The sequence below is a fragment of the Pseudophryne corroboree genome, chromosome 4, assembly GCF_028390025.1.
Source record: "Pseudophryne corroboree isolate aPseCor3 chromosome 4, aPseCor3.hap2, whole genome shotgun sequence".
In the NCBI taxonomy this organism is placed as follows: Eukaryota; Metazoa; Chordata; class Amphibia; order Anura; family Myobatrachidae; genus Pseudophryne; species Pseudophryne corroboree.
The window spans coordinates 683,614,430-683,640,840 of record NC_086447.1 but is presented as its reverse complement, the minus strand read 5'-3'; the positions used below and the strand labels follow the sequence as shown (position 1 = coordinate 683,640,840).

Sequence of the window (26,411 nt, the reverse complement as noted above, 5' to 3'; positions counted from 1 at the left end):
GCAAGGCGGGTGTCAGAATTGGCGGCTTTGTCATGTAAAAGCCCCTATTTGATTTTCCATATGGATAGGGCAGAATTGAGGACTCGTCCCCAATTTCTTCCTAAGGTGGTATCAGCTTTTCACTTGAACCAACCTATCGTGGTGCCTGCGGCTACTAGGGACTTGGAGGACTCCAAGTTACTGGACGTAGTCAGGGCCTTGAAAATTTATGTTTCCAGGACGGCTGGAGTCAGGAAGACTGACTCGCTATTTATCCTGTATGCACCAAACAAGATTCAGCTTGCGCATTCTGTGGCTGGCCTGCCACAGCCTAAATCTGTAAAAGCCATTCCACGAGGAAAGTGGGCTCTTCTTGGGCGGCTGCCCGAGGGGTCTCGGCTTTACAACTTTGCCGAGCTGCTACTTGGTCAGGGGCAAACACGTTTGCAAAATTCTACAAATTTGATACCCTGGCTGAGGAGGACCTTGAGTTCTCTCATTCGGTGCTGCAGAGTCATCCGCACTCTCCCGCCCGTTTGGGAGCTTTGGTATAATCCCCATGGTCCTTACGGAGTCCCCAGCATCCTACCTACTAAATGGGGTAAAATTAGGGGATTCTGTACTGGAAAAGGACTTAGGTGTCCTCATAGATAGCAAGCTAAGCAGTAGTACCCAAAGTAGGACTGCAGCAAAGAAGGCTAATAAGATATTAGCATGCATAAAACGGGGTATTGATGCTAGGGACGAGAGTATTATACTCCCGTTATATAAATCACTAGTGAGGCTACACCTTGAATACTGTGTACAGTTCTGGGCACCGTACTACAAAAAGGATATCCTGGAGCTTGAAAAGGTACAGAGGAGGGCGACCAAACTAATTAAGGGCATGGAGACGATGGAATACAAGGAAAGGCTTGAAAGACTAGGCATGTTTACATTGGAAAAGCGGAGACTAAGAGGGGATATGATCAACATCTACAAATATATAAGGGGACAATACACAGAGCTTGCGCGGGACCTGTTTTTGGTTAGATCAACACAGGGGACTCGTGGACACTCGCTCAGGTTAGAGGAAAGGAGATTCCGCACAATACGGCGTAAAGGCTTTTTCACGGTAAGGACAATACGTGTTTGGAATTCCCTGCCCGAGGGAGTTGTAATGGCGGAATCTGTCAACACCTTTAAGAATGGGTTAGATAAATTCCTATTGGATAAGGATATCCAGGGGTATGGTGCATAGTCATGCATTATAGTTACTATAAATAGGGATAAAATGCAATGGCTGACAGCAGCATCAGTCAGAAATTTTAGTCAAATCATCATGCATAGGACACCACAAATAGGTTGAACTCGATGGACAATTGTCTTTTTTCAACCTCAGATACTATGTTACTATGTTACTATCCACTAGGACGTTAGAGAAAATAAGATTTTACTCACCGGTAAATCTATTTCTCGTAGTCCGTAGTGGATGCTGGGCGCCCGTCCCAAGTGCGGACTGTCTGCAATACTTGTATATAGTTATTGTTAACTAAAAGGGTTATTGTTGAGCCATCTGTTGAGAGGCTCTGTTATGTTCATACTGTTAACTGGGTATAATATCACGAGTTATACGGTGTGATTGGTGTGGCTGGTATGAGTCTTACCCGGGATTCAAAATCCTTTCCTTATTGTGTCAGCTCTTCCGGGCACAGTATCCTTACTGAAGTTTGGAGGAGGGTCATAGTGGGAGGAGCCAGTGCACACCAGGTAGTCCTAATTCTTTCTTAGCTGTGCCTAGTCTCCTGCGGAGCCGCTATTCCCCATGGTCCTTACGGAGTCCCCAGCATCCACTACGGACTACGAGAAATAGATTTACCGGTGAGTAAAATCTTATTTTAAAGTAAATAGCATTATCCTAGCTGTCCTTAAATAAATCTTGCTGTCTTCATTTTCCATTCCAGTGCTTTTTGTAGTCAATGACTACATCATTGGACTGGGGTATGCAGGCAGCACCAGCAAATGTACTTACATTGGAAATAATATATTTAACATAAAATGACTAGTCCAAATAAATGCACATTTGGTTAATGGGTTAGAGCTGTCACTTACCCCTTACTTTCTTTGTGTTAAATATACTACTAGAACCCACATGAACTAAGATCCCCTAATACAGTATGTGTACTGACCAGTCAAAGCCTGGGTGTATTTGTTATTTTTTTTTAAAGCTTCTCTACATTATTTAAAGCTGGTCGTGTGCTTCATCTTTCTTTATGACCTTAACGCTAGGTTCACACTATACAATTACCTTTCAGATAATCTGCCAGATCGAGCTGGTTGGAATGAAAATCTGATAATGGATGAGAGCAAATTACAATCGACCATTTGCTCCCAAACACTGCAAAACGGAGAAAAACAGTCATTCATCCAAGTTGGTTAAAATTGTGTGTAACCAATTTGTATAAATGACAGGTTTTGATAGTTTTCCAGTGTTTGGGAGCAAATGGTAGATTGTAATTTGCTCTCATCCATTGCCAGATTTTCATTCCAACCAGCTAGATCTGGCAGATTATCTGACAGATATTTGTATAGTGTGAACGTAGCATAAGGCATGCTTAGTGCACACTCAGGCTGATCATCACTGGGGCTTGCTAGTTTAGTCAAAAACATAACCACACACGCAGGCTGATAGAGGGCAATGTCTGAGCACATTCTCAGCATGTCTGATGACCCTCCATGGGTGTTCTCTTCGGCATGTGACGGAGATGGGATCAGTATGAAATCCTGTCGCGCATTCAGAATAGGCTCAGGATTCCGGCGTTGGTATTCTGATTGCCGGGATCCTGACTGCTTCTTGATGGAGACCGCATATGCAGTGGAGTCCCCTTTGGGTTTTCAGTTCCACAATGATAAATGACAAATATTTAACATCGTAGCAGAGCTTGGGCCTTAAGTGCAGTAAGTAGATGTGTATCACTTCCCCTTGACACAATGACAACTTAAAATTTATCATTAGGGGGCTGCAAGTCTGGTGATAATGTATAAGCTAATTTCCCAATATTACTGCCCATATACAAAATAGGAAAGCAAATGATCCCTGATTTGTAAATAAAGTAGCTATTGGCCAGTAACCATGGAGCATTCTGTTCATAATCATACACTATCATAATAAGCTTTCCTGCCATTCTGACATACCTAGAACTGTCCATCACCATGGACAGTGTGTCTTTGTTGGTGTTGTACACCTGCGGTTCTCCATCTTGGAGGTAGTTATGAATCCAACATTCACAAAGAAGCATTATTGTCAGCAGTGTAATGTCAATCAGAATATGCCGATATGGTACTAATATTAAACTGTTGTAACTGGGCCAGCACTACCACTTAACATGATGCTTTACCAGTAATAGTGCCAACCCGATTACAGTGCTGTAACAAACATTAGTACTGTGGGCTAATTCAGGTTGGATCGCAGTGTACGGTCCAACTGCAAAAATTACAAAAAAGATGCAGGTGGTCCGTCCGCATGCGCCAGTCCTAAGCATGGGCCAGTCCTAAGCATGGGCCCATATTTTCTTTGGTGGGGGGGGGGGGCGCAGAAAATGCGATCTTCTCTGCCTGTCAAACAGGCAGAGGCGTGGGGGGGGGGCGGCAACGCTCCGTTTCCTAGGCAGAGACGGAACGTTGTGGGGGCGGAGGCTGGCAAACGGGGCGGTGTGGCGCGAACGTGAGCATGTCGGGAGCGTGATTGCTGCAGCTGCGTGACATCACACGCAGCCACCACTTTTGGAAACATGGCAATTTCTGCTTGTTGAAGGGGAGGAGGCAGCAGTCAGCATAATGGGTGGACTTGCCTTGCGATGGGCGGCCCCCAGCATGCGATCCAAAGGATTGCAAATTCTGCTAATTAGCAGAATTTGCAATCCTTACTAAATTAGGCCCTGTGTCCGCATGCTCTGATCACCAAATTTCCAATAATGTGAATGTGCAGATCCCCTCAGTACCACCAACAGTTTGTTTTCAGGATGTCTTTATTCTTACAAAGGTGAATTATGCTGGGTACACACTAGGCGATATATTGTGAACCCGTCGGCGGGTATGTCTGTAAATTACTTTATTTGCAGACATATCTCGTCGGCTGATATATTGGCGCATCTGGCTGTGTGTACAGGTGGTCATCTGACTGCTAATACACTTGCTGCAGGGGCTGACATCACAGCTGGGCGGGCAAATCTATATGTCCGCCCAGATGGGTTTCCTGACCAACACATCGGTCTCTCTGTCGGTGCTACGGCAGGTCTGCCAACATCTCTGTCTGGTGTGTACCCACCCTTAATCTATTTTGCTAGGTCAGTAATTAACAAATCTGTTGACACAGACAAAAATACAGTAAACCAGACCTTCTAGTGGTACTTTAGGATGGTGTTGTGAACCCCTGTACTAGACCCATAGGATCAGTTTTGCAACTTCAGCAACCTACCTAGCTTATGCCATTGTCTTGATGCACTCTACTAGATAAACAGGTATATCAGGCTAAAAATTACTGGACAGCAAAACTATTTTTCAGGGTCCTGCAATTGTATATATATATGAGAGAGAGAGATGTATATATATATATATATATATATATATATATGTGTGTGTGTGTGCGTGTGTGTGTGTTTAATCTGCGTTGTAGAAGAAACTGTCAATAAATAAATATATACACACACCGGAAAAAAAAGCCACGTAAAAATACCCCACACAGATTGGATGTAAAATGCATAGCGAAAATATGCAAATATTACAACCGCCAGGAGTGTATTAAGAAGCCCACTGGAGGTGTCTGTGACCGCTGCTCGAGTAGCAGTTTGATCACGTAGCACAGACACCGGGGTCATGTTTACTGCATATGGGATCGTAGTTGCAAGCTGTGACATGCATCCAATATGGTCACAACATGCCTATGTTTGCATGGCCACTCCCCCATACTCTCCCTTGGCTGTCCCTCACTGTGTGAATAAATCCTCTCTGTGCACAGTGGTGAATGATCCCTCCACTGCGTACAGCATTGACATTGCATCTGTCTGTAAATCAGGACCTTTGTTTTAGTTGTTAAGGTGCAAATCCTTGTCCCTGTCTTTTTTGCATCATGGCATTCCTTATAAGAAAAAGTAAAAAATAGTATAGCCTAGCCTGCTGAGTTCCGTATTCACACATACAGCATGACGGTATCCGTTCACATGGTCGACCATGTTATGGTCGACAGTCATTAGGTCGACCACTATTGGTCGACATTGACATGGTCGACATGGACGCGTGGTCGACACATGAAAATGGTCGACACATGAAAGGTCGACACATGGAAAGGTCGACATGAGTTTTTTTACTTTTTTTTCTTTTGGGGAACTTTTCCATACTTTACGATCCACATGGACTACGATTGGAACGGTAAAGTGTGCCGAGCGAAGCGGTAGCGGAGCGAAGGCACCATGCCCGAAGCATGGCGAGCGAAGCGAGCCATGCGAGGGGACGCGGTGCACTAATTGGGGTTCCCAGTCACTTTACGCAAAAAACGACACCAAAAGAAGTTAAAAAACCCATGTCGACCTTTTCATATGTCGACCTTTCATGTGTCGACCATTTTCATGTGTCGACCATGTGTCCATGTCGACCATGTCAATGTCGACCAATAGTGGTCGACCTAATGACTGTCGACCATAACATGGTCGACCATTCATACCGGAACCCAGCATGACACCTACCTCTAACATTTGTACTTAAAGTCTTAAGTGCAAAACGTCTAAAATAGTATAATGAGCAAAGCCATTCATAGATTTCAGAAAAGAGTACAATACACTATAAACAGCGTACACACAGCACATAGTATATTTCAGTAGCTGAAGCTCTATTTTTGCTTTAATGTTCCACATCGATACCGATTTCACTTGTGAATCACTGTGCCAACTTCAGTCTTTAGGCATAGCTCAATGGATCTGCCTCGTAATGACCGGCAATTCACTACCCAAAGTAAAACACTGGGGTTTATTTAAAGAGGCAGCAACCATAAGGGTCATTACATGTTAAGATGTAAGCCAGACTGATATTTGGCCAGGTAAATCCCATTGAGGAATATCGTGTTTTCTACCCACTTAATAACTTTGACAGCAGTTATGTTCTATGACTACATAGCAACCTATCAGATACCAGCTTTCACTGACTATAGATGACTGTCTATAGTAGATAAATGATTGGTTGCTTGGAATTGCAACACATTACTGCTTATGGCACATTTTTATTAAACGAATCCCACAGTGTAGTACAACAACATGGACTGAAGATTTATCACATTCAGGGAACTGTATTCTAATTCTGATCACTACCACTGTTTGTTAAATTATATACTTGTTGATGTGTCGGTATCAGTATCATAGGTGGCTTACACAATATTTATTGCCTATCAGTTGGTATATTGTGATGATTTTTTTTTAGACTCATTTGCTGAATACAGACACGCTCCAATCAAGTGCTGATCTTTATGTTCTTACTAATTCTTACTAATTTCTGCTTTCAGCCTTGTAATCTTTCCAGCGATTAAAATATTCACGTGCATGACCACTGGCCAATATGTTTCATGGCAAAATAAGAATTTCATGATTTTTAAGATTTTTTAAATTTCTTTATCTTTCAGCAAAGATGTCAAGGAAGTTAAGCCTACCTACAGAATTAAAGCCTGAACTAGGTAAGATTTAATTTCCTGAAAATCATAGAAAAATAAAGTGTGGATTATAGAGATAAAAATACCCATATTTGTACCTAGACACATTGAGCGGGATGTAATGGCGTCCAAGTTTGCCAGAAGTGCGGGATGCCGGCCGAACTCGGTTGGTTTTTAAATTCGGCAGTCATTCGGCAAACTAGGACGCCATTACATTGTGCCGAATATCTCAGTCTAACTAATGGGAAGTAGCATAAGGTTCGTGCGCAACCCTAAGTGGTGCTCTGTTCTCTATGTTTTTGTTTCTGCACAGTCCAGTGTATCAGATCTATCAAAACAAAAGCTGTAAATATATAATGGGACCATACATCAGGCAGGTATCAGGGCAGTTCCCCATTCTGCTGATGCCTGGGTCGGGGAAATTCAAACGATTGGAATCAACCAGTCAGGGAGTATAACATGCAGTTTTATGCCAATTCTCCGACGTATCGCTGATCACCAATGCACACTGCGTTCACCAATTAGTGGATTGGATTGGATTGGCGCCGTCACAATCCGTCCGTAAAATACTTTGTCTGGATAAAGTGATACACACACTTTGGGCAGTTATATGAACAGGCCTTTTTCAGAGACACAGGACTATGGGGGGTATTCAGACCTGATCGGTCTTTTGAGAAAAACGCAAAGGATGAGTTCTCACACAGTGCATGCGCAAACTTTCACAATGCAATCGCGTCCTGGAAGGCTCCAATCGCATTATGATTAACAGGTGGCGGCCGTTCGGAGGGGCGGCGAAGCGGCGTTGGGGGGGAATGGAGTGGGAAACGCAGGAGTGTCATGGCTGTTTTCGGGGCAGCCCGATGATGGCTGCATTTCCTGCAGTTGGAAACATGGCGGCGGTGCGTCTGCATACACAGCAAGGCTGCACAGACAGGTGTCAACCTCTATTTTCCGAATCTGCGATGCGGTCGCAATGTAATTGCGATCGCAACACAGGGTTGCACCATACATGCTGGGTTGCCTTGCCATGTGCTGGGCGGCCCACAGCATGTGAGTTGATCAGTAGCAGTTTTTTATAATTTAGCAAAAACTGCAATTAACTCTGAATAACCCCCTATGATTGTTCTAGACTATCCACTTCAGGAGCATTGAGGCTAAACAATTTTGTTTATGTACCACCAACACCAGTTTGTCATTTTCCACAGGTATGTTATTGCATAGCAGGCTTAAGGTAGGTACACACTAGGCGTTGTTCTCAGTGAGCGACATCGCCTAGTGTGTCCCCCTCCTGGGCTGCCCGACAGCGGGCATGCACACTGTGCAATATTGCTAGCAATAGCTCACAGTGACGTCATACCGTGGCCGGCCGGAGTATGCAGCTTTGGATGATGAGTCCAAATTGAGCTGCATGCACGGCCGAGACTGAGGGTCATTAACGCCGTGCATTGCTCGTCTTTTATAGTTTACACACGACGTCGCTCAGGAAGGGTCAAAATGAGCAACGACATTTACTTTTATCGACTAGTATGTACTGGCCTTTACTTTGTAGTCTTATTTACTTACAGATGTCAGAATATTGTTCACATGTCTGGTAGGCTGAGTTCACCTAATGGATCTTTGTGTACAGTATCCAGTATTAGCTGAAATGAGCATCATAAGGCAGACATAATCAGATATGAATTGTACCGTGTGAGAGCTGTTGTCACAGTACAGCTCAGCACCACTGGCTAGGCGCCATGTCTTTTGATGCCCTCACAGGGCATGCCTCTGCGTTAGAAACAGGAAAAATGGTCTTCTTTTCAGGTAAAGCTAAATACACTCTAAAAGATACTGTATTCAGCTAACGATTTTAAATAATAGATAGAATTTAGAATGGTTACACACCTGTGTTAGGAAAATGGAAAAGCCCTCAGTTTAACCCATATTGTACATGGTTCTAGCTGAGTGGCAATATTAATGACATGCATGCATACAAGAAAGAAATACATTTGTTGTTTGCTTTATCACTAGCACTGCACAACTTTGTGTATTTAGCGAATAAAAGCATGGCCATTTTGTTCATGTTTTAATCAAAACATTTAAGCTTTCAGCCCAACATTAATTGACTGGATTTCTCTGCAAGTGCCTTGCATATATGTCCAGTACACCATTAAATTGCAGTTAAATGCACTGACTTCTCAAGTACAGAGTGTAACATGTACAGTGTACAAGGGCTGGCTTGTAAGCCACACCCAACTAGGCCTTTTTTTTAGTCTTGATTGAAAGTTGCTATGACTCATATTGTGAAACAAAACAGAAAATAAATATTCACGCGCTCGGTTTTACCCATATTGTACATGGTGCCAGCTGCGTGGCAGGTTTAATGCCATACATGTATACAAAACAGAAAGACTTTTGCTGTTTTCACTTACAATAATACGCTACAATTTTTTTAAAAACATTTCTCTGATGTCCTAGTCGATGCTGGGAACTCCGTAAGGACCATGGGGTATAGCAGGCTCCAAAGGAGACTGGGCACTCTAAGAAAGAATTAGGACTACCTGGTGTGCACTGGCTCCTCCCTCTATGCCCCTCCTCCAGACCTCAGTTAGAATCTGTGCCCGGCTCGAGCTGGATGCACACTAGGGGCTCTCCTGAGCTTCTAGAAAAGAAAGTATGTTTAGGTTTTTTATTTTCAGTGAGATCTGCTGGCAACAGACTCACTGCTACGAGGGACTTAGGGGAGAGAAGCGAACCTACCTGCTTGCAGCTAGCTTGGGCTTCTAGGCTACTGGACACCATTAGCTCCAGAGGGATCGAACACAGGCCCAGCCTCGGTCGTCCGGTCCCGGAGCCGTGCCGCCGTCCCCCTTGCAGAGCCAGAAGCAAGAAGAACGTCCAGGAAATCGGCGGCTGAAGACTCCGGTCTACATTAAGGTAGCGCACAGCACTGCAGCTGTGCGCCATTGCTCCCCATGCACACCTCACACTCCGGTCACTGATGGGTGCAGGGCGCTGGGGGGGGGGGACGCCCTGGGCTGCAATAAGATTACCTTACATTGGCAAAAAATACACATAATATAGGCCCTCATTCCGAGTTGTTCGCTCGGTAAAAATCTTCGCATCGCAGCGATTTTCCGCTTAATGCGCATGCGCCATGTCCGCACTGCGACTGCGCAAAGTAAATTTGCTATGCAGTTAGGATTTTTACTCACGGCTTTTTCATCGTTCTGGCGATCGTAATGTGATTGACAGGAAATGGGTGTTACTGGGCGGAAACAGGCCGTTTTATGGGCGTGTGGGAAAAAACGCTACCGTTTCCGGAAAAAACGCAGGAGTGGCTGGAGAAACGGGGGAGTGTCTGGGCGAACGCTGGGTGTGTTTGTGACGTCAAACCAGGAACGACAAGCACTGAAATGATCGCAGATGCCGAGTAAGTCTGAAGCTACTCAGAAACTGCTACGAGGTGTGTAATCGCAATATTGTGAATACATCGTTCGCAATTTTAAGATGCTAAGATTCACTCCCAGTAGGCGGCGGCTTAGCATGAGCAAATCTGCTAAAATTCATTTGCGAGCGAACAACTCGGAATGAGGGCCCTAGTCATTAAGACTATATATGTGTAAAATCCCCTGCCGTATATCCATAAAAAAAGCGGGAGAAGTCCGCCGTGAAGGGGGCGGGGCTATCCCCCTCAGCACACTGGCGCCATTTCCTCTCACAGCTCCGCTAGAAGGACGCTCCCCAGGCTCTCCCCTACAGTTTCCAGGCTCAATAGGGTAAAAAAGAAAGGGGGAGCACTAAATTTAGGCGCAAATACTATATATATATATATATATATATATATATATATATATAGCTGCTATAGGGTAAAATCACTCATTATAGTGTACATCCCTGTGAGTTATAGCGCTGTGGTGTGTGCTGGCATACTCTCTCTCTGTCTCCCCAAAGGACTTTGTGGGGTCCTGTCCTCAGTCAGAGCATTCCCTGTGTGTGTGCGGAGTGTCGGTACGGCTGTGTCGACATGTTTGATGAGGAGGCTTATGTGGAGGCGGAGCAGGTGCCGATAAATGTGATGTCACCCCCTGCGGGGTCGACACCTGAGTGGATGGATATGTGGAAGGAATTACGTGACAGTGTCAACTCCTTACATAAGAGGTTTGATGACATAGCAGATGTGGGACAGCCGGCTTCTCAGTCCGTGCCTGCCCAGGCGTCTCAAAAGCCATCAGGGGCTCAAAACGCCCGCTACCTCAGATGGCAGACACAGATGTCGACACGGATACTGACTCCAGTGTCGACGACGATGAGACTAGTGTACATTCCAATAGGGCCATCCGTTACATGATTACGGCAATGAAAAATGTGTTGCACATTTCTGACATAAACCCTGGTACCACGAAAAAGGGTATTATGTTTGGGGAGAAAAAGCAACCTGTGGTTTTTCCCCCTTCTGCAGAGTTAAATGAAGTGTGTGATGAAGCGTTGGTTTCCCCCGATAAGAAACTGGTAATTTCCAAAAAGTTACTAAGGGCGTACCCTTTCCCGCCAGAGGATAGGATACGTTGGGAGACATCCCCTAGGGTGGATAAAGCGCTCACACGCTTGTCAAAGAAGGTGGCACTACCGTCTCCGGATACGGACGCCCTAAAGGAGCCTGCGGATAGAAAGCAGGAGGCTATCCTGAAGTCTGTATATACACACTCAGGTATTATACTGAGACCGGCTATTGCTTCAGCATGGATGTGCAGTGCTGCAGCTGCGTGGTCAGATTCCCTGTCTGATAACATTGATACCCTTGACAGGGACACTATATTGCTAACTGTAGAGCATATTAAAGACGTAGTCTTATACATGAGAGATGCACAGAGGGATATTTGCCAACTGGCATCTAGAATAAATGCAATGTCCATTTCTGCCAGGAGAGTATTATGGACTCGGCAGTGGACAGGTGATGCGGATTCTAAAAGGCACATGGAGGTTTTGCCTTACAAGGGTGAGGAATTGTTTGGGGATGGTCTCTCGGACCTCGTTTCCACAGCGACGGCTGGGAAGTCGACATTTTTACCCCATGTTCCCTCACAGCCAAAGAAAGCACCGTATTATCAGGTACAGTCCTTTCGGCCCCAGAAAGGCAAGCGGGTTAAAGGCGCGTCCTTTCTGCCCAGAGGCAGAGGTAGGGGGAAAAAGCTGCACCAAACAGCAAGTCCCTAGGAACAAAAGTCCTCTCCCGCTTCCTCTAAGTCCACCGCATGACGCTGGGGCTCCACAGGTGGAGCCAGGTGCGGTGGGGGCCCGTCTCCGGAACTTCAGCGACCAGTGGGTTCGCTCACGGGTGGATCCCTGGATTCTACAAGTGGTATCTCAGGGGTACAAGCTGGAATTCGAGACGTCTCCCCCTCGCCGTTTCCTCAAATCAGCCTTGCCAACTACTCCCCCAGACAGGGAGGCGGTGCTGGAGGCGTTTCACAAGCTGTACTCCCAGCAGGTGATAACCAAAGTACCCCTCCTTCAACAGGGACGGGGTTACTATTCCACAATGTTTGTGGTACCGAAACCGGACGGTTCGGTGAGACCCATTTTAAATTTGAAATCCTTGAACACTTATATAAGAAGGTTCAAGTTCAAAATGGAATCGCTCAGGGCGGTTATTGCAAGCCTGGACGAAGGGGATTACATGGTATCACTGGACATCAAGGATGCTTACCTGCATGTCCCCATTTACCCTCCTCACCAGGAGTACCTCAGATTTGTGGTACAGGACTGTCATTACCAATTCCAGACTTTGCCGTTTGGTCTGTCCACGGCACCGAGGGTATTTACCAAGGTAATGGCCGAAATGATGATACTCCTTCGAAAAAAAGGGAGTTATAATTATCCCGTACTTGGACGATCTCCTTATAAAGGCGAGGTCCAGGGAACAGTTGTTGATCGGAGCAGCACTAGCTCGGGAAGTGCTACAACAGCACGGCTGGATCCTGAATATTCCAAAGTCGCAGCTGGTTCCTACAACGCGTCTACTGTTCCTTGGGATGGTTCTGGACACAGAACAGAAAAAGGTGTTTCTCCCGGAGGAGAAGGCCAAGGAGTTGTCATCTCTAGTCAGAGACCTCCTAAAACCAAAACAGGTGTCGGTGCACCACTGCACGCGAGTCCTGGGAAAGATGGTAGCTTCTTACGAAGCAATTCCATTCGGAAGGTTCCATGCAAGGATCTTTCAGTGGGACAAGTGGTCCGGATCGCATCTTCAGATGCATCGGCTGATAAGCCTGTCTCCAAGGACCAGGGTGTCGCTGTTGTGGTGGCTGCAGAGTGCTCATCTTCTAGAGGGACGCAGATTCGGCATACAGGACTGGGTCCTGGTGACCACGGATGCCAGCCTTCGAGGTTGGGGGGCAGTCACACAGGGAAGAAACTTCCAAGGACTATGGACAAGTCAGGAGACTTCCCTACACATAAATATTCTGGAACTAAGGGCCATTTACAATGCCCTAAGTCTGGCAAGACCCCTGCTTCAACACCAGCCGGTGCTGATCCAGTCAGACAACATCACGGCGGTCGCCCATGTAAACCGTCAGGGCGGCACAAGAAGCAGGATGGCGATGGCAGAAGCCACAAGGATTCTCCGATGGGCGGAAAATCATGTGTTAGCACTGTCAGCAGTGTTCATTCCGGGAGTGGACAACTGGGAAGCAGACTTCCTCAGCAGGCACGACCTCCACCCGGGAGAGTGGGGACTTCATCCAGAAGTCTTCCAAATGATTGTACACCGTTGGGAAAGGCCACAGGTGGACATGATGGCGTCCCGCCTCAACAAAAAGCTAAAAAGATATTGCGCCAGGTCAAGGGACCCTCAGGCGATAGCTGTGGACGCTCTAGTGACACCGTGGGTGTACCAGTCGGTTTATGTGTTCCCTCCTCTGCCTCTCATACCCAAGGTACTGAGAATAATAAAACACCGGATCCTAAAAGAAAAGGGCATTCCGGAGGAAGTCATTCCTACGCTGATTAAAGCTAGGAAAGATGTGACCGTAAGACATTATCACCGCATATGGCGAAAATATGTTGCTTGGTGTGAGGCCAGGAATGCCCCAACGGAGGAATTTCAGCTCGGTCGATTTCTGCACTTCCTACAGTCAGGAGTGACTATGGGCCTAAAATTGGGTTCCATTAAGGTCCAGATCTCGGCTCTGTCGATTTTCTTCCAAAAAGAACTGGCTTCACTGCCTGAAGTTCAGACTTTTGTTAAAGGAGTGCTGCATATTCAGCCCCCTTTTGTGCCTCCAGTGGCACCGTGGGATCTCAACGTGGTGTTAGATTTCCTAAAGTTGCATTGGTTTGAGCCACTTAAAACCGTGGAGCTAAAATACCTCACGTGGAAAGTGGTCATGCTGTTGGCCTTGGCGTCGGCCAGGCGTGTATCAGAATTGGCGGCTTTGTCATGTAAAAGCCCTTATCTGATTTTTCATATGGATAGGGCGGAATTGAGGACTCGTTCCCAATTCCTTCCTCAGGTGGTTTCAGCTTTTCATGTGAACCAACCTATTGTGGTGCCTGCGGCTACTCGGGACTTGGAGGATTTCAAGTTACTGGACGTAGTCAGGGCCCTGAAAATATATGTTTCCAGGACGACTGGAGTCAGGAAAACTGACTCGCTATTTATCCTGTATGCACCCAACAAGCTGGGTGCTCCTGCTTCTAAGCAGACTATTGCTCGCTGGATCTGTAGCACGATTCAACTTGCACATTCTGCGGCTGGACTGCCGCATCCTAAATCTGTAAAAGCCCATTCCACGAGGAAAGTGGGCTCTTCTTGGGCGGCTGCCCGAGAGGTCTCGGCTTTACAACTTTGCCGAGCTGCTACTTGGTCGGGTTCAAACACATTTGCAAAATTCTACAAGTTTGATACCCTGGCTGAGGAGGACCTTGAGTTTGCTCATTCGGTGCTGCAGAGTCATCCGCACTCTCCCGCCCGTTTGGGAGCTTTGGTATAATCCCCATGGTCCTTACGGAGTTCCCAGCATCCACTAGGACGTCAGAGAAAATAAGAATTTACTCACCGGTAATTCTATTTCTCGTAGTCCGTAGTGGATGCTGGGCGTCCATCCCAAGTGCGGATTGTCTGCAATACTTGTATATAGTTATTGCCTAACTAAAGGGTTATTGTTCTGAGCCATCTGTTTGTGAGGCGCAGTTGTTGTTCATACTGTTAACTGGATATAGTATCACGAGTTGTACGGTGTGATTGGTGTGGCTGGTATGAGTCTTACCCGGGATTCCAAATCCCTTCCTTATTGTGTCAGCTCTTCCGGGCACAGTTTCCCTAACTGAGGTCTGGAGGAGGGGCATAGAGGGAGGAGCCAGTGCACACCAGGTAGTCCTAATTCTTTCTTAGAGTGCCCAGTCTCCTTCGGAGCCCGCTATTCCCCATGGTCCTTACGGAGTTCCCAGCATCCACTACGGACTACGAGAAATAGAATTACCGGTGAGTAAATTCTTATTTTATTTTTATTTTTGTGTGAACTCAATAAAATATGATTTTTTTCCTTTCATAGTACATGTATATGACACCTATGGTCTAGGCATTTGCCAGATTATATGAAATTTAGTTGTTAAAGCAAGTCACAATAATGTAGATGATGGATACGAATATACTCTCTTGGTGATAATGCCAATTCAATGCAGTCAAAGTGTTATCAAGATTGATGGGAGTTTTTCCTCCTTATGGAACTGAGTCAGGACACTTTCATGACAGTCCACCATATGGTTCTAGTTGTGGCCATCATTAAACAGTGTTTTAGACAAATACAGTTGTATTTTGGTATGTGTCTGGTAGCTCATTGCTGTCACTGAAGACATCAAAGTTCTTTGTACTCTTTTTAATTAAACAGTTCTCTAACATGTAACTATGATCTAACATGGCTGCCATAATCTTAGATGTCAGAGACAACTCCTTCAGCCGGTCCCGGAGTTCCAGTGTGACCAGCATAGACAAGGAGTCACGGGAGGCAATATCTGCTCTCCATTTCTGTGAGACCTTCACCAGGAAACCTGACCTATCTACATCCCCATGCTTATGGGTTGGAACTACGCTAGGTACTGTGTTAGTTATTGTTCTAAACCTGCCACCAGGAGGAGATCAGAGACTTCTTCAGCCTGTTATTGTATCTCCAAGTGGTAAGTACTATGTATAGTGATTACCTTTCCATATTTCTCACAGAAATTTCTCATTTATATAAACTCTTGCTGAATATATGGCTACCTTAGTAAGGCTTGGTTGGGTGTAGTCTGGTTAGTCTGTAGAAATTGGGAAGGGACTTTCATTTGTACAGAGTGACAGGGTATATACAGTAACTCTATATTGATTATAAATTACAATTCACAAGTGTGTGCGTTTGTGACTGTATATATAAGTAATAGCTGTTTTAATGAGGAGCTCTGATGTCATGACAGTATGTATTGGAAAAATGTTTGTATTTTAAAATATAATAACCCTTCTGCATTAAATGGAGGGCACTTCACAGTTTTGGAGGGCACTTCTGAGTTCTGTCATCTTATGGCTTTATATTACCATAAAACTCCCCAATGACATTGAACATACGTATAGTCCAGTGGTTTTCAAACTTGATCCCCATGACCTCAACCAGTTGTTTTCCACATCATCTAGCAGGTGCACAGGTGTATTCAGTACTCACTGACACATTTCTAAAGATCCACAGGTGGAAGTAATTATTTCACTTTGTGTGATTCTGTGAGGAGACCTGGAAAACATGAACTGTTTAGGGTCCTGAGGACCGAGTTTGAGAACCTATTTTATAGTATACAGCAAGGTGGTCTTATAATATCAGTTTGTTCCCAGAAAAGCACCCCATAGTCACTATCAGAAAATAGACCGTATTTACTGATAACGGAATAATTGAGCATTGAGTGAAGGCAGACATCTGCCTAGTGCTATAATAGCCAGGTCCGTAACTAGGATGGTGCGACATGTGCAGTCGCACTGGGTACCACAAGACGGAGCCCTGTTCTGCAGCACCTTACAATTTTTTGTTTTAATCAATCTCCTCTTTAATACCCAGCATCATCTGGTTGCCCCCATCTCCCCCTCACATCCATCCCTAAGCAAACACTCCTTCATTTAAGGCACACATTTTAAAATACTCTCATACTCCCCATACATGAGCAAATAGCTCCATGAGTAAGCTGTCTGACTCAATATGGAAGGTCAGGGCTTTGAATCCTGGGTATGACAGTATTTTGAAATGTGTGCTTTAAATAAAGGAGAATGTGACGGATGGTCCTGGATATGACTGCTAAGAAATGTGTGATTTGAAATAAAGGATAATGAAGCGAATGACAAAGAGCTCTCAAATTTAGGGCATTAATGATGGTATAAGAGGATTGGTCTCCAAATCTATGTTCTTGGGAGTGTTTTGTAAGTATGGGTGTTCTATAAATGTGTGTGTGTGTGTATATATACTGTATATCTCTCAATCATGAGGAAAGGGGCATCATAGCAAGTGCTTTCACTAGGCACCAGTGCCCGCCTTATCTTCCAGTTTAAAAAATAGGGGAGGCGCCAATGCTTTTTCTGGGCCAGGGTACCAAAATGTCTAGTTACGGATTTGATAATAGCTATTAGTAGAGCCATCCGCCCAGTCTGCTACTTATTGAATGTGAGCCATACCTGTACAGAGAAGTTTCAGGTATATATAGATGATAACAATGAGTGTATAATGGTCCCTCTTTTTTCACAGGGACAATTCTGAGGCTAAAGGGAGCAATCTTAAGAATGGCATTTCTGGACTCTCTAGGGGCTTTAATTCCACCAGCATATGAACCCTGGAGGGAATTGAACGTTCCTGAAGATAAGGATGATAGGGAGCGATTGAAAAAGCGGAGACCGGTTTCAGTCTCACCCTCTTCATCTCAGGAAATCAGTGAGAACCAATATGCAGTGATATGTTCTGAAAAACAGGCGAAGGTGATCTCACTGCCCTCCCAGAACTGCATTTATAAACACAACATTACAGAGACTTCTTTTGTCCTCCGTGGAGATATAGTGGCATTGAGTAATAGCACCTGCCTTGCATGTTTCTGTGCCAATGGACACATTATGACTTTTAGGTAAGAGTAATGTATATTAAGATATACTAACAATTAATATATACAACTATTATAAACCACAGATGAATGTATAATTTTCTTTGTATAGAAAGATGATGTGAAACTATTTAACATAGAGATTACTATTTATTGTCACAGTTAAGCAAAAAAAGAAAAGAAGAAAAAAGACCATTCACCTCTATGACTTATTTGTGAACTACAAGCTCTGTGTTAGTGTAGTCACTGCCTTGCTCAGGGTACATAGTTTCCCAGGTACCCAGGGAAAACTGTAGGAGCAGGCAGAATATCCAGGCAAGTGGTTCTATTGCCAAAATACAATTCTGAATTTAGATTAGATGCATTTTGGAAAGGCAGAGCTCTCCTTTATGGTATGTGATTATCAACGTCGGTGTTTGTAAAAGGCAAATATCATACAGTTCATCAGTATTCTCTTATTCTTCAAAGAATGACTTGATGCATACAGGACATATAATCTTATACTGTACCTCCAAAAACTTCCTATTGTATGTATATGAGGCTGATTCTGAGTTGGACGCTTCCGTTTCTGCATCTTCTGGCGGTTGCCCATCTGTGACTTTATGGTGTACATCCATACATCTGAATGTGCAAAGACCGAGATACCCACTGTTATCCATGTACATACGTGTGTCCAAATGTGGAAGGACCAAGATGTCCACTGTTATCTGTGTACGTACGTGTGTCTGAATGTGCAAGGAGTGAGAAGCCCACTGTCATCCGTGTACATATATGTGTGTCTGAGTGTGCAAGGACTGAGAAGCCCACTGTCAGCGTCCATAGATACTGATACTGAAATTAGTGATGAGCGGGTTCGGTTCCTCGGAAACCGAACCCCCCCGAACGTCACCCATTTTACACGGGTACGAGGCATACTCGGATTCTCCCGTATGGCTCGGTTAATCCAAACACGCCTGAACGTCATCATCCCGCTGTCGGATTCTCGCGAGATTCGGATTCTATATAAGGAGCCGCGCGTCGCCGCCATTTTCACTTGTGCATTGGAAATGTTAGGGAGAGGACGTGGCTGGCGTCCTCTCCGTTTGTGCTTATTGCTTAATTGTGGGGACTGGGGAGCAGCTGTATTATATAGGAGGAGTACAGTGCAGAGTTTTGCTGATCAGTGACCACCAGTTTTATCCGTTCTCTGCCTGAAAAATGCTCCATATCTGTGCTCAGTGTGCTGCATATATCTGTGCTCACACTGCTTCATTGTGGGGACTGGGGACCACCAGTATTATATAGGAGGAGTACAGTGCAGAGTTTTGCTGACCAGTGACCACCAGTATACGTTGTCTGCCTGAAAAACGCTCCATATCTGTGCTCAGTGTGCTGCATATATCTGTGCTCACACTGTGGGTACTGGGACCACCAGTATATTATATAGGAGGAGTACAGTGCAGAGTTTTGCTGACCAGTGACCACCAGTATATGTTGTCTGCCTGAAAAACGCTCCATATCTGTGCTCAGTGTGCTGCATATATCTGTGCTCACACTGCTTTATTGTGGGTACTGGGGACCACCAGTATATTATATAGGAGGAGTACAGTGCAGAGTTTTGCTGACCAGTGACCACCAGTATATATAGCAGTACGGTACGGAAGGCCACTGCTCTGCCTACCTCTGTGTCGTCAAGTATACTATCCATCTAGATTCTATACCTGTGGTGCATTTTAGTTTTGCAGTTTGCTGACAGTGACCACCAGTATATATAGCAGTACGGTACGGAAGGCCACTGTTCTACCTACCTCTGTGTGGTCAAGTATACTATCCATCTAGATTCTATACCTGTGGTGCATTTTAGTTTTGCAGTTTGCTGACAGTGACCACCAGTATATATAGCAGTACGGTACGGAAGGCCACTGCTCTACCTACCTCTGTGTGGTCAAGTATACTATCCATCTAGATTCTATACCTGTGGTGCATTTTAGTTTTGCAGTTTGCTGACAGTGACCACCAGTATATGTAGCAGTACGGTACAGAAGGCCACTGCTCTACCTACCTCTGTGTCGTCAAGTATACTATCCATCTAGATTGGATACCTGTGGTGCATTTTAGTTTTGCAGTTTGCTGACAGTGACCACCAGTATATATAGCAGTACGGTACGGAAGGCCACTGCTCTACCTACCTCTGTGTCGTCAAGTATACTATCCATCTAGATTCTATACCTGTGGTGCATTTTAGTTTTGCAGTTTGCTGACAGTGACCACCAGTATATATAGCAGTACGGTACGGAAGGCCACTGCTCTACCTACCTCTGTGTGGTCAAGTATACTATCCATCTAGATTCTATACCTGTGGTGCATTTTAGTTTTGCAGTTTGCTGACAGTGACCACCAGTATATATAGCAGTACGGTACGGAAGGCCACTGCTCTACCTACCTGTGTCGTCAAGTATACTATCCATCTAGATTCTATACCTGTGGTGCATTTTAGTTTTGCAGTTTGCTGACAGTGTCCACCAGTATATATAGCAGTACGGTACGGAAGGCCACTGCTCTACCTACCTCTGTGTGGTCAAGTATACTATCCATCTGGATTCTATACCTGTGGTGCATTTTAGTTTTGCAGTTTGCTGACAGTGACCACCAATATATATAGCAGTACGGTACGGAAGGCCACTGCTCTACCTACCTCTGTGTCGTCAAGTATACTATCCATCTATATTCTATACCTGTGGTGCATTTTAGTTTTGCAGTTTGCTGACAGTGACCACCAGTATATATAGCAGTACGGTACGGAAGGCCACTGTTCTACCTACCTCTGTGTGGTCAAGTATACTATCCATCTAGATTCTATACCTGTGGTGCATTTTAGTTTTGCAGTTTGCTGACAGTGACCACCAGTATATATAGCAGTACGGTACGGAAGGCCACTGCTCTACCTACCTCTGTGTCGTCAAGTATACTATCCATCTAGATTCTATACCTGTGGTGCATTTTAGTTTTGCAGTTTGCTGACAGTGACCACCAGTATATATAGCAGTACGGTATGGAAGGCCACTGCTCTACCTACCTCTGTGTCGTCAAGTATACTATCCATCCATACCTGTGGTGCATTTCAGTTGTGCGCAGTATATATAGTAGTAGGCCATTGCTGTTGATACTGGCATATAATTCCACACATTAAAAAATGGAGAACAAAAATGTGGAGGTTAAAATAGGGAAAGATCAAGATCCACTTCCACCTCGTGCTGAAGCTGCTGCCACTAGTCATGGCCTAGACGATGAAATGCCATCAACGTCGTCTGCCAAGGCCGATGCCCAATGTCATAGTAGAGAGCATGTAAAATCCAAAAAACAAAAGTTCAGTAAAATGACCCAAAAATCAAAATTGAAAGCGTCTGATGAGAAGCGTAAACTTGCCAATATGCCATTTACGACACGGAGTGGCAAGGAACGGCTGAGGCCCTGGCCTATGTTCATGGCTAGTGGTTCAGCTTCACATGAGGATGGAAGCACTCATCCTCTCGCTAGAAAACTGCAGTGCCACTCCTAGATGGGCCAGGTGTTTGTGTCGGCCACTTGTGTCGCTTAGCTTAGTCACACAGCGACCTTGGTGCGCCTCTTGTTTTCTTAGCATCATGTGCTGTTTGGGGACTATTTTTGTGAAGTGCCATCCTGCCTGACACTGCAGTGCCACTCCTAGATGGGCCAGGTGTTTGTGTCGGCCACTTGTGTCGCTTAGCTTAGCCATCCAGCGACCTCGGAGCAAATTAGACTGAAAATGAGAGTAAATTATGGTTATTAAGGTTAATAATACTATGGGATCAAAATGACCCCCAAATTCTATGATTTAAGCTGTTTTTGAGGGTTTTTTGTAAAAAACACCCGAATCCAAAACACACCCGAATCCGACAAAAAATTTTCAGGGAGGTTTTGGCAAAACGCGTCCGAATCCAAAACACGGCCGCGGAACCGAATCCAAAACCAAAACACAAAACCCGAAAAATTTCCGGTGCACATCTCTAAGTCTGAAATACCAATTTGTGCATTATTAGACATACCATCAGATGCACCATCAAAACTTGCACCAGCCCTATGGTACAGATGTTTCCTCATACATCCAACCTCAGTACACCATATAGTGTGACACGCCTAGCGTGGGTGGGCTGCCAGCTCCTGTGTAACTCTGCTAATGCAGTGCGTCTTTTTTTGCTGGTAAATGTGTCTTAATCGCAACGCATTGTGACTAGGACACACTTGGAGACTGTGCTGATAATGTGATGTATGACACTTGTATACTGTGTGTGACTAAGTCTGTATATGGAACAGAACATTGTATTGGAAAAAAGCTGTGTCTGCTATATTGTAGCACTTTGTATATAGATTCAGAAACTCAGTTGCACACAGATATTAGAGTGTCATATATCACTATAATCCTCACAGTCTCCCCGTGCGTTTTTGTCACATTGTGTCGCAATAAGATGTTAGAAGATTTTCATGTGCCTCAGCATGCCAAGAGGTTCTTTTTGGCGTGACTGCAGCAAAGATGTACGAGGACATGTCTGACTCTATAGTTACAGTTTCTCCATCCGAGCATGGCCTCCTGCGTGAGCGGTTGAGTGCCTGTTTATGCAGACACTTTCAGAGACACACTCCCATGCAGGGCTGCCATCAGAAATTGTAGGGCCTGGGACTGACAAAATAGGCAGCCACCTAGCCCTCCCCCCACAAAAAGATAATAATAAATATATATATATATATATATATATATATAAAAAGTAAAAAAATAAATATATATTTTAAAAATAAATAAATAAAACCTGTGAACAGTAGCGGTGGCGCTTAGACATGCCTCCAATAGTAGCTTTGCACCGCTTACACATAATGGCCACCCACACACATACCCAAACAAAGACACACACCCATACACACACACTTTCTCTCTCTTACTCACTCTCCCTAACTTACCCATCACAGGAGCTGTTGCAGAGCATTCTCCTGTGACCTGTGGTAGCAGCCAGCCTGGTCCCGTGTAGCCCCACCCCTTTTCATACCCGAATTCTGACACTGTCACAGGAGGGGGGAGAGGATGCTGCAAACTTCAATTGAAAACGTCCCTCCCAAAATGGCCACCGCCTCAGAGGAGACAGTTATTAAAGATACTAGAGGAGCCTCCTCTAGTATCTTTAATAACTGTGTCCTATGAGGCGGCGGCCATTTTTGGAGGGGCGCTTACAATTGATGTTGCTGCATCCTCTCCCCCTCCTGTGACTGTCAGATCTCGGGCACGAAAAGGGGGCGGAGCAAAGCGACGTGTTGACAGCGGCATGAGCGGCCCGGGCCCTCTCTCTGTTAGAGAGAACAGGACTACTGTGCCCGCAGCACCCCCCTGATGGCGGGACTGCTCCCATGACACAAATATAAGGGCCCTCCATGCAGACGCTGAGCACCCTCCCTGCCCCTGCCTAGGAAAACCCACTACATTTTCAACACACGTCTGAGACCATCTCCCGTGCATCTCAATTTTCCACTGCATTCATCATCGGCAATGCGTGCGACTCAGAGTCAGGCCTCATCACAGACTGGTGGAAGATAAAGCGATGCTACAAGGAGTTTATGCTTACACAAAATACATCGTTAGCCTTTCTGTTTCGGGAGAGGTTTTAATAATTACATAATCAAAGGTAAAATTATTCACATTAGAAAAATGAAGGACCAATTGTTTCCCATGTATATTTGGGATATGTTTTTCTACTTTATATTTGGTTTAATATGAAATATGACTTGTGAACACACATACAAATGATTGCTGTATTCCTAGAGGTACTGAAATAATAACTACAGCAGAATGAATAGTTGTCTTATTTTATGTTTATTAATGTGATCACACATACATGAATGCATTCATTTAGATTTCATTGGGCACTGAATGGCAAAAGCAGGAATCTGCCCTGGATGGCCAATAACAATGTGATTCATTTGTGGCATGATACCATGTATTAAAATAGGCAAGGTACCATCTAATCTAGTGGTTTCCAAACTCCGTCCTCAAAGCACCCTAATTTTCCAGGTTTTACAGATATCCATGCCTCAGCACAGATGGTTAAATCAAACTGACTGAGCTACTAATTAAGTCACTGTGGTCAAGCATGGATATACTTAAAACCAGAACCGTTAAGCTGGGTGCACACAAGATGATAAATTGGATGAATTGTTGTTTTGAGCCAAATGGGAACAACAAATCGTCCACGTCAACCTGTGTTTTTGCACTATATAGTTTGCTTTAGAGTTCAAGGGAAATCGGGACGACCATCGCATTGTTTGCACATCGTCCAGTGTGTACCCAGCTTTAGGGTGGCTTGAGGACCGAGTTTGAGCACCTCTTATCTAATCTTTTTAACTGTATGAATTAAAAAGCAAGCCTGAGATACAGTATACAGTAGTAAGTATTTATTCTGCTAGGTAATAACTATCTATCAACACGCAAATAACCTGAATAAGGTGATAATAGAACAATTTGCAGCATTTAACCTTTTCACTCATACAGCATTTATACATGAGACTGCATGGTGTAAGGATATAAATATCTGTCTGTTCTTTTTGTCTTCATAAGTTTGCCAAGTTTAAGGCCGCTGTTGGATGTAAATTACTTACCGCTAACCAACATGCGGATAGCCCGAACATTCTGCTTCACAAACAATGGGCAGGCTTTGTATCTCGTCTCACCTACAGAAATACAGAGAATTACTTACAGTCAAGAAACCTGCGAGAACTTACAGGTAACATCTGTCTGTCCATTGATCCCTAACTTTATGCAGTCATTCTGGAACAAGGGCCTTCATTCCGAGTTGTTCGCTCGCTAGCTGCTTTTAGCAGCATTGCACACGCTAAGCCGCCGCCCTCTGGGAGTGTATCTTAGCTTAGCAGAAGTGCGAACGAAAGATTAGCAGAATTGCGAATAGAAATTTCTTAGCAGTTTCTGAGTAGCTCCAGACTTACTCAGCCATTGCGACCAGCTCAGTCCTTTTCGTTCCTGGTTTGACGTCACAAACACACCCAGCGTTTGCCCAACCACTCCCCCGTTTCTCCAGCCACTCCTGCGTTTTGCAACTCGAACGCCTGCATTTTTCCGCACATTCCCATAAAACGGCCAGTTTCCGCCCAGAAAACCCACTTCCTGTCAATCACACTACGATCAGCACAGCGATGAAAAAGCTTTGTTATACCGTGAGTAAAATACCTAACTTTTGTGTAAAATAACTGAGCGCATGCGCTCTGCGAACCTTACGCATGCGCAGTAAGCGACTAATCGCAGTATAGCGAAAATTGGCAACGAGCGAACAACTCGGAATGACCCCCAATATGCAGTTTGAATTTTGACTCCTCAATAATTGCTACTCGTGCAGTTTTCGGGTATTAAATATTTAACACCCATACTGTATATCCCCTTAGATCTCATGGCTGCATATTGTACACAGCGTATATATAGCTTCACAGACACCTCCGTCAGGAGGAAGGGCACAGCTGGCGAAAGAGAAATGTATACACTGAGTCTCGCTTTCCAAATTGATTTATTATTGGGACAGAAATCAGTTCTCATTTTGTAGTTAGGAGATGGGGCAGTATTGACAGAATGGTACCCATCATGTTTTTTGTTTTTTAAATTGTGTAATTTTTATTGAAAGTTTTTAGAGAAAAAAAATGCTCAAAAATAACACCCAAACAAACAATAATGGCATTTATATCAAAGCATGCAATAGGAATAATGGAGTACGGTCAAGCAATGTATCCAAGCTAAAATGACAATATATGTCCCTAAAAAAAATCAGGATATACACAAAGCATCCCAGAGTATAACAATGAGCAATAAGAACCCACAGGCACCATGTGGACTCGCATGTCAATAATAAAATCAAATATAGTACATGAGGCGTATAAAGGTACAGAAGTATCAACATTACAGGCCATAAATAGTATAGTCGCGTAGTTATGTAGAACAGAATAAAATAAAAAGTAAAAATCCTAAAACATCTGCCATACTGTATATCAAACAAAACAAAAACCCTACAATCTATAATAAAACCAAAACAAACCACCCCACAACCCCCCACCCTGTATTACCTAACCCCCAACCTAGGTATACCTGGATCCCCAAAACACCTGCCCCACATCCCCCATTAAACTACTTAATCTGTCCAACACAAAAAAAAAAACCCTCTTCCCATCTCCAAAGCAAGGATAAATAAAATGAAATGACTGGGGCAACTAAAAAGAAGAAAAAAATAATAATAAAAAATGGCCGAAATCCAAATAGAATAAGTCTCCTTCATATAAATATAAGTATGTGGAAATCGGGGAATATGGTAAATGACAATGAAATATAAGGAATAAGATTTGTCATACCCGACAGATATACCACATTGTATATGGATATATAAGCTCTTAAGCAAGAGATGTCTAAGTGAAACATAGCTTGGAACCATGAAATAACTAAATAATACCAATGGGAGGATATACAAAAAAAAATAAAATATATATATATATATATATATATGAGTGCATAGTATTTTAGAGAGCATTACAAATACAATAAAGCACAGCAAGGGTTCCCGGCAATCAGCGAAGCAGCACACAAACTCGAAAAAAATAAAATAAATGAGTCCGGGTAGTAAGCCCACTCTGGAACCAA

At 44.3% G+C, this 26,411-nt stretch overlaps 1 protein-coding gene across 2 annotated transcripts in view; it reads left to right on the top strand.

The window, feature by feature from the left end:
* The window catches only part of STXBP5 (syntaxin binding protein 5), a 698,920-nt gene that overhangs the window by 651,284 nt on the left and 21,225 nt on the right, over positions 1-26,411 (top strand). For both annotated transcript variants that reach the window (XM_063917879.1, XM_063917878.1), the window contains 4 exons: positions 6,626-6,676; positions 15,572-15,811; positions 17,392-17,761; positions 24,336-24,501. In XM_063917879.1, the coding sequence (XP_063773949.1) occupies positions 6,626-6,676; positions 15,572-15,811; positions 17,392-17,761; positions 24,336-24,501 (827 nt within the window). The remainder of the gene's footprint in view (positions 1-6,625; positions 6,677-15,571; positions 15,812-17,391; positions 17,762-24,335; positions 24,502-26,411) is intronic.